We start from the raw sequence: 13,740 nt of genomic DNA, 5'->3' as shown, positions 1-13,740 counted from the left end.
GTTCCTTCTCCTTAAGTTTTGCCGCTGAAGTTGAAGTTTGTCCATCTTATTTACCAGACACTGAAAATGTTCCAGTAATATAACCAAAAGAGTTAGGCTTCCTTTGCCAACCATGTGCCAGAGTCTATGGTGAGCCCCCCACCCCTGCCGCACGTTCGTTTCAGCTTGTCGTTGTCCGTTTTCCCCGGTCTGCAGCTGTCCGAGCGTCTGGTTAACATAGACTCGAGCATAGCTGGGTCAAAAAGTCAGAAATTGCTGCGCTCTCTCAGCTTTATTGAGGTCGCCCGATCATCACCTTTTCAGAGTATGTCCTTCGAGCTCCGCACAAGACGTTGAGGAAAAGACGTAAAAGCACAAGGTCGACCCGTGGACCTCCGCAACGTCGCCCTCTGGGGAGTGCCATCATGGATATTTTGCATAATGTTTAACATGTTTATTTATTTAAAACTGATAAAAACAACTTTATATAAAGCCTGTCGTTCGAAAAGCCAATGTTTTCTTTTCTAGTATCGATAAAATAGATTAATTACCTTTTAAAACTATGTTAGATCGATAATATCTTACGGCACAGCAACTAGCCGAGCACAGATCAATATTCTTGAATCTTTATCGTTACACCCCTAATTTTCATGTCAGATGGTACAACTAGTGTTTAACTATGCAAAGTTATTACATGTATAAACTTGCTTGCAAGCTATACAGGTGTCCAAACAAAAGACTGTTTAAATTAATTGCAAAGTAAGTTGGCACAACAGGAAGACATTTTACTAAGTCAGTGTTTCTCATACTTACATATAATGGGGCTCCCCAATACGAATACATTTTGGTGCTACCTGTTAAGAATCCTCCATGTTCATGCACATCAATGCAGTATCTTGATTTTTAGGTTTTGCATGTATGGAAAATTAGACAAAAAATCTTTTAAGTCTTTTAAGACTTGTGTGACACAAAATGTCACTTTCTGTCTCCAGTTTTGCTTAAAGGCCTACTGAAATGATTTTTTTTTATTTAAACGGGGATAGCAGATCTATTCTATGTGTCATACTTGATCATTTCGCGATATTGCCATATTTTTGCTGAAAGGATTTAGTATAGAACAACGACGATAAAGATTGCAACTTTTGGTATCTGATAAAAAAAAGGCTTGCCCCTACCGGAAGTAGCGTGACGTAGTCAGTTGAACATATACGCAAAGTTCCCTATTGTTTACAATGATGGCCGCATGAAGTGAGAGAGATTCGGACCGAGAAAGCGACAATTTCCCCATTAATTTGAGCGAGGATGAAAGATTTGTGGATGAGTAAAGTGCAAGTGAAGGACTAGTGGGGAGTTGAAGCTATTCAGATAGGGAAGATGCTGTGAGAGCCGGGGGTGACCTGATATTCAGCTGGGAATGACTACAACAGTAAATAAACACAAGACATATATATACTCTATTAGCCACAACACAACCAGGCTTATATTTAATATGCCACCAATTAATCCTGCATAAAAACACCTGCGTGTTTGTTATGCTAGCTCCTAGCTCCTCTGCTAGCTCCTAGCTCCATAGAACACGCCAATACAATTCAAACACCTGATCAACACACACAATCACTCAGCCCAAAAGACCGTTCACCTAACCCAAGGTTCATAAAGCTTACCGGTATATATTTTTAAAAAGTTACGTACGTGACGCGCACGTACGGTACGGTACGTGTTATGCTAGCTCCTAGCTCCTATGCTAGCTCCTAGCTCCATAGAACACGCCAATACAATTCAAACACCTGATCAACACACACAATCACTCAGCCCAAAAGACCGTTCACCTAACCCAAGGTTCATAAAGCTTATATATTTTTTAAAAAGTTACGTACGTGACGCGCACGTACGGTACGGTACGTGTTATGCTAGCTCCTATGCTAGCTCCTAGCTCCATAGAACACGCCAATACAATTCAAACACCTGATCAACACACACAATCACTCAGCCCAAAAGACCGTTCACCTAACCCAAGGTTCATAAAGCTTATATATTTTTAAAAAGTTACGTACGTGACGCGCACGTACGGTACGGTACGTGTTATGCTATCTCCTAGCTCCTATGCTGGCTCCTAGCTCCATAGAACACGCCAATACAATTCAAACACCTGATCAACACACACAATCACTCAGCCCAAAAGACCGTTCACCTAACCCAAGGTTCATAAAGCTTATATATTTTTAAAAAGTTACGTACGTGACGCGCACGTACGGTACGTGTTATGCTAGCTCCTAGCTCTTATGCTAGCTCCTAGCTCCATAGAACACGCCAATACAATTCAAACACCTGATCAACACACACAATCACTCAGCCCAAAAGACCGTTCACCTAACCCAAGGTTCATAAAGCTTATATATTTTTTAAAAGTTACGTACGTGACGCGCACGTACGGTACGGTACGTGTTATGCTAGCTCCTAGCTCCTATGCTAGCTCCTAGCTCCATAGAACACGCCAATACAATTCAAACACCTGATCAACACACACAATCACTCAGCCCAAAAGACCGTTCACCTAACCCAAGGTTCATAAAGCTTATATATTTTTAAAAAGTTACGTACGTGACGCGCACGTACGGTATGGTACGTGTTATGCTATCTCCTAGCTCCTATGCTGGCTCCTAGCTCCATAGAACACGCCAATACAATTCAAACACCTGATCAACACACACAATCACTCAGCCCAAAAGACCGTTCACCTAACCCAAGGTTCATAAAGCTTATATATTTTAAAAAAGTTACGTACATACGCAAAAAAAAGTTGCGCACATACGGTCAAGCGATCAAATGTTTAGAAGCCAAAGCTGCATACTCACAGTAGCACGTCTGCGTCTTTGTCATCCAAATCAAAGTAATCCTGGTAAGAGTCTGTGTTGTCCCAGTTCTCTACAGGCGTCTGTGTATCGAAGTCAAAAGTCCTCCTGGTTAGAGTCTCTGTTATCCGAGTGCATCTTTCGGGAATGTAAACAAAGAAGCGCCGGCTGTGTACTGTTGTGGCTGACTACGTTCGAAAAATACGTCCATTTCGCACCGACAACTTTCTTCTTTGCTTGTTCAGCTTCCTTCTCCATAATGCAATGAACATGATTGAAACAGATTCACGAACACAGATGTCCAGAATACTGTGGAATTATGAAATGAAAACAGAGCTTTTTCGTATTGGCTTCAATGTGGAAGGCATACCCGTGTTCGCCGGTCTACGTCACGCGCATACGTCATCCTCAGAGGCGTTTCGAACCGGAAGTTTAGCGGCAAATTTAAAATGTCACTTTATAAGTTAACCCGGCCGTATTGGCATGTGTTATAATGTTAAGATTTCATCATTGATATATAAACTATCAGACTGCGTGGTCGGTAGTAGTGGGTTTCAGTAGGCCTTTAAGTATCACGTCTTCAAGCTCGGCTCCTCATTCCTGCGAGAATATTCTCCATAGACATATGACTAGTGCTGGGCGATATATTGAGTTCGTAAGATATATCGATATATTTTCAAACAATATATGAATTAAGAAAATATCTTAATATGATATAATTTATTTCACATTAAAATGACCAAACACTGCTTATTTGTTGTGTTCTTTGGTTCTCCCCCGCTTCCCACTCCCTTTCAACACTCCATAGGCTACTTAACCCCTCCCTTTCCTCCTTTCAAGACGTGCTTGCACGTATAAGAACATCCATGGTTGGTTGGTTGTTTACTATGATGAGTCACGGCAAAACATTAGGGACAGGCCAGTCAGAGGCAAGATAGGGCAGGTCATCGAACCAGGAAGGGAAATCCCAACAGACATCCCAGATGACGACGAGAGAGCCGTAGAAGAGAAGAGGGAATATTCAAGCGGTCGATTTATATATTTAAAAAACTAGTGGAAGATGGCAGAGGGATTCTCTTCTTTAGATTTTTCTTTTAACGATGTAGACGACGTCCAGGAAACCCACAATGCGTATACTTGGCCACATTTGGATAAATGTATGCGTCTGGATAAAACATTAATTTGAATTGTTTTCCATGTAAGCCCAAATCAAAACCGTTCTCGAGTTACCAAGCCGGGCATATTTCGCATGAAAAATGCTGCCAAAAATGTATGGCGAAGTGAAGAAGATCATAGCCGCACAATTAAGTCAAGTCACTTACTTGGCGCTGACCAGAACCATACGTGTGTGACAGTCCATTACATCGTCGGCTGGGAATTAAAAAGTGCCTGCAAATATATTTTTTATCTGAATTTAATACATTTTGTATTATTTGCACAGCGACGTTATTTATTTTACGTAGAAATAATATTTTTCTATTTTATTTAGGTTATGTAATTCTGTGCTACTGAAACAGTTTATTTTCTGTGCTGTCAATACCCATCTTGACTAACTGGGTTAATAAAAGTGCCACAGACGGTTTACAGTACAGTTGTCATTCACTTCAATTTCAGTGAATCTCGCTCAAAAATGAATATCTTTATATGTATACTTTCACCGGAAAATATATTGAGATGTATATCGAATATGGAGTTTAAGTAAAAATATATCGAGATGTATGTACTTTTTCGTCCATATCGCCCAACCCTACATATGGCGAGCTCCACACAGACGTCAGTGTTTCCCGTATATGAATTTATTTCTGTAACAGGAAAAATATAAAATCTTATTCATAACTAGGAATGTAATGATAAACAGTAAAATGCTAAACCGTGGTACAACTCCCGAAAGTTAGTATTACCGTTTTTAAATTCAAATTATCGCGAAACCGTGATTGATAACACTTTAAGTCACGGACCGGTGATACTACTAATTTGCTGGAGAAGCATGCCAGCCTTAGCTCATTAGCGAGCTTTAAAGGGCAACTATACTTTTTGGGGGGAATTTTGCCTTTTACAATCCTTATGAGAATCAAGAAGACAAACTGATTTGTTTTTGTGTTCTAACTTGTAATAATCGGCTTGTTCCAGGTGGTTAGCAATGCAGCTAATGGGATTAATCCATTCTGCCTCTAAATCACTTTGAAAATGCCTCCAAAAACCGCCAGCAAGACTTCATTTATGTTCCATAACCTGTATTATAACCAAGTTATAGCTATAGCATTGTTATTTTAAGATCAACACCGAGGAACGGTTTTGCTAGCGTAGTAACACATTGCCTTACTGTGTCTCTCCTTCTCCATTGCGGGGCATTACAAGATCATAACTTTCAGCTACAGCACAATTACAAATGTTACAACAAATACAAACGACACAACACAATGACAAAGATGCAACACAACAGCAAAGGTTTCCTCTTGTTAATTCAACCTAAAGTGTTGGTTGCACTTTATTCAAATAAGATGTACCGTATTTTTCGGACTATAAGTTGCAGTTTTTTTTATAGTTTGGGGTGCGACGTATACTCCGGAGCGACTTATGTGTGAAATTATTAACACATTACCGTAAAATATCCAATAATATTATTTATCTCATTCACGTAAGAGAATAGCCGGATATCAGCACACATCACACACACGTCAACCAATGAAAATTCGGCGCAGGCGGGTCATGGCAGAAGTGCAGTGTGGGAAAAGAAGATGCTACCTGGTACGGTACTACTTCCACCATTTCAACATAGCCGGTAACTTATAAAAACAAAGGGCTGAACAAAAAGGGCACCGAAAAGGAAATCATATACTGCAGGTTACAAGCTGGAAGTAGTGAAATATGCAGCAGGAAACGGCAATCGAGCAGCAGAAAGAAAGTTTGGAGTAAACGAGAAACTTGTAAGGGACTGGCGAAAAGCGGAGGCTACTATTACTGAAATGAAGAAAACTAAAAAAGCTAATCGCGGGCTAAAAGCTAGGTGGCCACAGCTCGAGGAACAAATTCACAAATGGGTGCTTGAACAACGTGCTGCCGGGAGAGGCTTGTTCAACCGTACAGTTGCGTCTCCACGCCAAGGAGATTAATATAAATGACTTTGCGGGAGGACCTTCTTGGTGTTACCGCTTCATGCAACGCAATCGCCTCTCTACCAGAGCAAGGACAACCATGTGCCAAAAACTGCCAGCAGACTTCCAAACCAAGGTAGACAGTTTCCGCAAGTTCACAAGCACAGCTTCACGGCAACCGGGAGAATGCGCCATGCAACTTTTCTGGATGTCATTGGATGGATCGACAAAGCATGGCTTCAGTGACAACCGAAACCATTCTGTCCAGATTCAAAAAGGCTGGAATAATTGGAACTGCAACTGACGATGACTCTGACGTGAGCGACGTACCGATAAAAGAGAAAGTGGCGCATTGTCTACCTTTGGAGTTTGCAGAGTTATTTAGAAGCGACACAGAGGAAGAAGATTTCATGAGATTTAGCGATCAGGAGTGACAGATTGTTTGGTAAACGTATAGCATGTTCTATATGTTATAGTTATTTGAATGACTCTTACCATAATATGTTATGTTAACATACCAGGCATGTTCTCAGTTAGTTATTTATGTGTCATATAAACGTACACTTATTCAGCCTGTTGTTCACTATTCTTTATTTATTTTAAATTGCCTTTCAAATGTGTATTCTTGCTGTTGGATTTTATCTAATAAATTACCCCCAAAAATGCAACGACGTATATGTTTTTTTCCTTCTTTATTATGCATTTTCGGCAGGTGCGACTTATACTCCCAAAAATACGGTAAATATATTGGCCATTAATTGTATACATGCTTGTTTGTATCCATAATTCATTTAACATAACAAATTCCAGACTATAAACCACTACCTTTTTCCTATGCTTTCAACCCTGCGGCTTATAAAACCATGTGGCTAATTTATGGATTTTTCTTCGCTAACGGCCATGTTATGTGTTTAATAAACCCAAGCAGACACTGAAATGTGTTATTGTTTGTACTATCGCGAAAACTTTTGGAGGATTTTGGTCACTACAAGTAGTCTGGCTTGAAAATGTACTTCCTGTTTTAATGCCTTGAACCAGACGTAAAACGGTCCATAGCGTTTCTGCTCAATAGGATTCTTCATTCATAACTACAATCAATGTTTGTAAGTTGAACAATTTAACTAAAATAATTCTTCCTTACTAAACCGTCCCATGTGTGATGTCTGTAGGAGTGTGTTCATGCATATTTCTACGTGCTATCCTAATTTAATGAAGCTAACGTTGTTAGCATTAGCTGATATACTAACAAATTTACAAGTGTCTGTGTTAGTATAATTAACTTACAATAATGTCACTGTGGAGTTGAGTCTGTTTAACTGATTGGAGAGCTAGCTTCTGCAGCTAGTAGGTCCATGAGGATGACTCCTGTTTTGTTTGATAAGCTGTTTTGCTGCCGTGTTACAGGCACATTTTGGAAACAATTAAGGTACCGGTATGTAAATCTGTGTAAATAACTCATTTCACAACGTATATATCTGTGTCTTATAATCCGGTGCGGCTAATATTGGGAAAATATTTTTTCTTATAAAATGTAGTGGATTGTATACCGGTGCACTCTACAGTCCGAAAAATACGGTACTTCCAAGAAATAACAGGAATATGGGAAACTTCACCTATAGTGTCCAATGTATAGTATTTTTTTCCCAACAGTCACACTGGTTGATTTTACTGAATCGTTTCGGATTATTATCGTTCTAAAAAAATTAAGATTGTCCCTGAATTGTATTGTCAATCACAAATATTGAATTGTTCAAATGAATTGTTACACTCCTACTGTCGGATATTAGTTGTGTACATTGAACATACAAACTGTGCTCTCTTAGAACAGAGTGATCAACTATACTTTAAGGAATAATGACAATAGGAAGTTAACTAGCGGGAAGTTAAATAAACCGGAGGGGACGCACACAAAATCTGTTTATCATTAAAAAAGCACTCTCTAACCTTTACAAATTAAAATGGAAGAAGATTAAGATATTTAAATTATCAAATAAGTGGCTCTTAAGAAGCCACAGCAATATTTATTATTTATTCTGCCAATGAACGTATATTGTGTGTCAATCTATTTTATAGTTTGTTTTAAATAAAACATGGTTCAAATATTTCAGAATTTGTGGATAAGTACTTTTTGAGCAGATTCAAAAATTGTTTGTATTCTGTCACGTGAATTCTTCCCGGAAGTGAAAACCAGTGGTGGTCAAACAAGCAAAGATGCAGCACAAATGATCTCAGTACAAGAGGCTTAAATCTTCCTGCGAAAAGAAGATACGAGCAAAAAATCAAACTATGCAATTGAATAGATCTCTATACTTTTATCAAAAAACGATTTGTCAGGTGATAAAGGATTAGACGTCAGTCGTGTTCCCAGAATATCGAACTATTGTGCTCCAGATGTCATTCTACACGACAAAACAGATAGAAATTTGGAAACTCATGGACGTCTACAACTTTTTTGTGTGTGGCTGGGTCAAGGAAATTGGTATCAAGACTTTTCTGGATAAATATGCATCGTTTTTGCTCGGGCAAGGTTGCATTTAACTTCGGATCTTCGCCATGTTTACTGCTGTTGCAGGCGCAGTTAATGAGTAGCGTCTTTTCCCCCGTCTTTATCAAAATATAACTAAATGTCAACATTGTGTATGGGCTGAAAGCTTATATTTATGATTGTTGCCTTTGGTAAAACCTTAACTATTTTAGGATTTGCTCAAATTGTATTTCTTTTATTTAGACTTGCCGAGTTGATGCTTTTCGAAACACTCGTAGCGAACGTGTTAAAGAAATACAAATAATATCAAGATAATACTTAAATGAGAAATAACTGTTAAAAGTATATCAAACAAACCTTTAATGAAGTAATCACAGCAAACTCAGGCATTCTTCAACTCTGCTCCATTGGACTGGAGTGTGTTCTGCTTTTATGGTCGTTGTTTGGTAAATGCTTGCAGTATTCCGCCCTTTTTGATTACCTCAAGAGGATATGAACGATTTGTACAGCCGAAAACAAAACAAGCATAGGGCATTTTTTCCTACAGAAAGGCTAACTGGCGCTTAGTACCTATTGAGAACAGAGCTACCTTGATCACCACTCATATTTAATTGGCTGGACTTGAGCCGGACGTGACGTCAGTAAAATACAAGCAATACTTTGATAATAATAACAACCATGGTAATTTTAGTCACAATAACTGTGATATGAAATTTTCATATGGTTACATCCCTACTCATAACTAATCTCCAATAATGACACAAAGTATCGTCTGTAAATATGATGCTTCTTTAGCCTTTATGTTGGCCTATTACATTACAAACTATATGATGACATCAGCAATAAAACCCTTGTTGTCTCTTCGTACTTTTTAGCCCAAAAATTTAAGTTTTTTCAGAGGGGGTTAGAGAATCTGGAATTTCTTTCCTCAAAATCGCACAGCCCAAGCACACAGCGTCCATAAAAATTACATGCACATGTGTCATTGTCAATCATGCAGATTGATGTAATTTATCGACAAAAGTAGTTTTATCTGACACCGCCACAGATAAGATTGCAGTCCTGCAGGAAATAATTTACTAGGGATGTAACGGTATTGTAACTATCAGGGATGTGACCACGCATTGAGAAAAAAAAGAGAAACATTTTTAACAGCGTGATGCGCTGCCACACAAACCCCAAAAGAACATTTTGAAAATCTGGGGCCGTACTTATCAAGCTTCTTAGAATTACTCCTAAGAAGTATGCTAAGAGTTGACTTAAGAGTAAATAAATTCTTCGCTGAAAGCTGCACTTAAAAGTTAGTTATCAAGCGTCTTACTCACACTTTCAGCGAAGTGTAGGACTGAATCTTAAGTGTCACACTCAGAGCTGAATTACGACATTACTATGTGCCGTAAACGGAATTTAAGGTGACGTCATTTCTGTGTCCATAGAAATGACCAATCACGGAAGGGAATCCGTTGTCTAAGAATAAAGAAATATCTTGGAAATATTTAAGTGGACAATGGGAGTGTATATTTTGACAATAAACTACAAAATAATACAAAACAAACTAGTCCCCACCGGCACTCACGCTACCGCTCCCTCTCTTCTATCGCCCACACACTCACTGACGTCACTCACCTCACGGCCACACACATACGCTACTGTCATAACATTTTCTTTCCAATTCATTAATTAGGCAACTAATTTGAAACTGGTGTGGGTGGCTCTATATATACTAGCCCACTGCAGACACATGCAGAAATCAACAAGGAATCGAAAAGTATTAAATCTGTGACAAAAATAATATCCGCTCTGTCTAAACGATACCGTTTGATCAGCTGCTCGTCATAAAAAAAAAACAACATTGTTCCGTTCCCTGAACGTTCGCGCACGTCTCTCTCGCCTCAGTGCCATCCCCTGCTGGCAACTTCTAACCACTTAAGACACCTCTGAAGGTCTCTTAAATATCGTGGAGAGTAGGAGTGATTCTTAGACTTAAGAACGTTGATAAAAAGCTTTTATTCTTAAGTTTGAGAGTAGGACTAAATTTCGCAAATTCTCAGGACTTAAGTGTAAAATGGCACTCTAAGAAGCTTGATAAGTACGGCCCCAGGACTACATTTCCTGCAATTGGGTGCATTTTTACACTATATTTTACCTTTAGATTTATTCTCATCTACCAACCTCTTTTAGCTGTCTTCTTGACACAAGTCTCATGTAATGTACCACAATTTTTTTTAATGTTTTCAGTAGATAATTGACTAACTTTATTATCATTGAAAATGTAATGTAAAATTCTATAACATGCATGTAAAACTCAGAAAACGATTTCCATTTGGCAACTCTATCCTTTAGCCACAACCCCGCGGGTAATATACTTCCGGTGTTGTAACCTCTGTTTACAATCTGCCACGTCAATAACAAACCTTAAAATGATCAAAATAGGTAAATATTAAATGTTATTATAAATGTGCCCGTTACTACATTACATATATACTTACATCATGTACGGTATATAAAACCCTAATGAAGGAGTTTGGATGTTTTTAGGGGCTCTATGGGCAGAATTGAACAGCTCCCATAGCAGACTTTTGATCGAATGTATTTAGTATTTATAACGCGTTAAAAAAAAAATCCATCCGTCGTCATGTCTTTCATAATGATTGCGAACAATAAGCAAAATTCCAAAAAAAGTGCAGTTCCCCTTTAATATTCCTGCCACGTCATTTTACACAATAAGGTATTTTTACCAAGCCTTTTTTGACAATAGCACAACAACATTGTTCCGTGGCCTTAATACTGTGATGATATCATACTGTGAGCGTTTGATATTGTTACATTAATATCATTTACATATTGTAAAGTTAGGAGTATAACTTTTCAAAATACTTATAGACGCCAATATCCGTAAGGAAAAATTTGAACACCGTGAGTGCACACACTTTGTGTATGTGCGTGTGAGTGTACCTTCTCTCTGGTGGCACAGCTCGTGATAGTGCTGTCTCAGTTTGGTGACCAGCTGAGCTCTCTGAAGTTCCACCTCAGGGTGGGGGGGCAAGTGGTTGGCAGGAGGATGCTCACGGATCACAGCGTTGGTCTGGATGTCCAGATCCCAGTAGATACTGTCCAATAAAAACAAATCCGGGATGGGAGGATTAATCCCATACCTGTATAAGTAAAAAAACAGCATCATGTCTTACATCGCTGGCTTGTAAGGAGCAGGGGCGGGGCTCGGTGTTGCCGACGTGGCCGATGGGGTTTGTTTATCATCAGGGGCGGTGCTCCAGGGTTTGACTCCCGGGGTGCTGGGAGAAATGGGTGTGGTAGGCTCAACCTGTAAAAACAAACATATTTGTAGAGGACTCATATTCCCACAATGCCATTTCAATTTACCATCCCCTCTTTTATCTTTCACCTTGGCCCGTTTCACACTGTTAGGTGCCCCAGCCTGCTCATCGGAGCTCCGCCTCTTCCTCTGGCCATTACCTAAGTTACTGTCTCCGCCCTCTGCAGACGCCGCATTCAGGCCTAAGGGGTCAGACTGCAAGCACACGAGCCATAAGAAGCGACAATCTTCAGTTAAATATAATAGAGGGTTTCCCCTCTCCAACTTACAATGACATCATGCTGACCCAGCACTGGCACCTCCCACAAGCTCTGATTGGTAAACCTGTTGAAATAATATGGTCGGTTTTCCCGCCGTGACCAGCACTTGGACCAGCCAGCTTGAATGAGCTCATCTGTAGGTGAGACAAGTGGGACACTCAGACAAATAGGTGAAAGACAGAGAGGTGGAAGATGATAGACAGATGTACCTGGCAGCTCAGGTGGTTTTGAGGTGGTGGGTGAAAGGGGCGGTCCTTGCGAGGAGGCGGAGACAGTGGGAGAATGCACTATGGCCGCCTCCCCCTTCACCGTTCCTTGGCTGTCATTGGACATCTCAACTGCTTGTCAGAATGACATGGATCTGCCAGGAAGACACTTCAGTAAAAACATTGTATCAACGAGGGGTTTATTGAAATTGATAGATGTAAAATAAGTCAAGGTTCAAGGTTTTATTCGTCACATCCAGAGTACACCACAGTGAAATGCTTTTTTCCATGCTCTTCAGATATTGCGTACAGTGTGTTCCAAACACTAGTTGCTGAATCTAATACACTAAATACAAAAATTTGAATAGCTCTGATGTACATTAATTACAAGAGAATAAGTTGCACAATAAGTCCCAGTAGTTATGGTAGAAGTATCAGTACAAGTAAAAGTACAGTAGTCACATACAGTGCCAGTGCAATGTCAAATAGTATAACAGTATACACAGTATATACAGTATAGGACGTAATAAATATTAAGGTGTCTACAGTTCTTTTGGCAGTCGTTTTAGTGTTTGTTTTCTCAAATGACAATTGAATGATTCAAAGATTTGATGGTACCTACTTATATGTGAACTACTAGCCCAGTAATCATAAACACTTATCGTGAGCTGAGTGTAGTGTGAGATCAACAAATTCCAAAAAACGTACATAGCATTTTGTGTAGACTTGTCAGCATGGAAGGAATAGGCAAATAGTGTAAATGAAGACCTGCGTTCAAACAATGTTATTGAATTAGCATTCGATTGACTAAAAATAGTCAGAGACCAGTAATAATAGTGTATTGAATAGACCATTGTAACCGTACGTTGAAATGCTATGTGTGTTGGCTTCATCAAGGCAGTAAAACTGAGATCTGCGCTAAGCCAGTCACAACAAGCGGCGGACAGCGGCTCCAAGCGCTATCCACAGTGGACAAACACTCACAATGGCTCCGTGAAAGCTCAGAGGTGGTCATTTCAAACGCCGAGTGAATACATTCGATCAATCTTGCTTGTTTTCCTTCTCGGCTCCAGAAATGAGCGCCATGGTTACACGCATGCGCAGGGCAGAAGCCCTAAACAAACACGGAGGAGGAGGCGAAGGAGGGAAAGGGGGGAGGACAACAAAAGGCTGCGACTGGAGCTCCCGATTTCTGCCGGGAGAGACGGAATCATTGGCAGTCGAAACCAGCCCCCAGCAGAGCCGAAAGAGACAAACGTGACTTTAAAGCACTAAGTGGGAGTCGTGCAACGTTTAAGTGCAGTCATTAACTGCCATCTTGTACGGCCGGAGCTGCTTTTTAGGCGCCACTTCATAGACAAGATGGCGGACACGCCCCTGCCACAGCGCTGTGCGTCCCGCGTACGATTTCAAGTCCTTGCGACAAACTCAGGCATCCCACGAGCCATATGTGTGGTTCAGTTTAAAGCTGGAACCTTCCGCCGCGTTTCTGTTCTGTTAGAGCTGTTCTACTGGTCCGCCTTCCCTTA

The 13,740-nt window shown here is 40.0% G+C and overlaps 1 protein-coding gene across 4 annotated transcripts in view; it reads right to left on the bottom strand.

Annotated features, from left to right (window-relative positions):
• Nucleotides 1-13,740, bottom strand: part of LOC133652010 (mRNA (2'-O-methyladenosine-N(6)-)-methyltransferase-like) — a 35,239-nt gene that overhangs the window by 21,370 nt on the left and 129 nt on the right. Inside the window, exons 2-6 of one of the 4 annotated variants that reach the window (XM_062050340.1) lie at nucleotides 12,215-12,366; nucleotides 12,015-12,139; nucleotides 11,815-11,940; nucleotides 11,600-11,733; nucleotides 11,367-11,521 (exon numbers count right to left, since the gene is read on the bottom strand). In XM_062050340.1, the coding sequence (XP_061906324.1) occupies nucleotides 11,367-11,521; nucleotides 11,600-11,733; nucleotides 11,815-11,940; nucleotides 12,015-12,139; nucleotides 12,215-12,338 (664 nt within the window). In that variant the 5' untranslated portion in view covers nucleotides 12,339-12,366. Of the gene's footprint in view, nucleotides 1-11,366; nucleotides 11,522-11,599; nucleotides 11,941-12,014; nucleotides 12,140-12,214; nucleotides 12,381-13,195; nucleotides 13,734-13,740 lie in introns of those variants that run through there. The other 3 variants (XM_062050324.1, XM_062050318.1, XM_062050333.1) reach the window with 3 other exon arrangements.

Source organism: Entelurus aequoreus, linkage group LG01, assembly GCF_033978785.1.
Source record: "Entelurus aequoreus isolate RoL-2023_Sb linkage group LG01, RoL_Eaeq_v1.1, whole genome shotgun sequence".
NCBI classification, from domain to species: domain Eukaryota; kingdom Metazoa; phylum Chordata; class Actinopteri; order Syngnathiformes; family Syngnathidae; genus Entelurus; species Entelurus aequoreus.
Note: the sequence above shows the minus strand (reverse complement) of the source record. Positions and strands in the feature narration are given on the sequence as shown.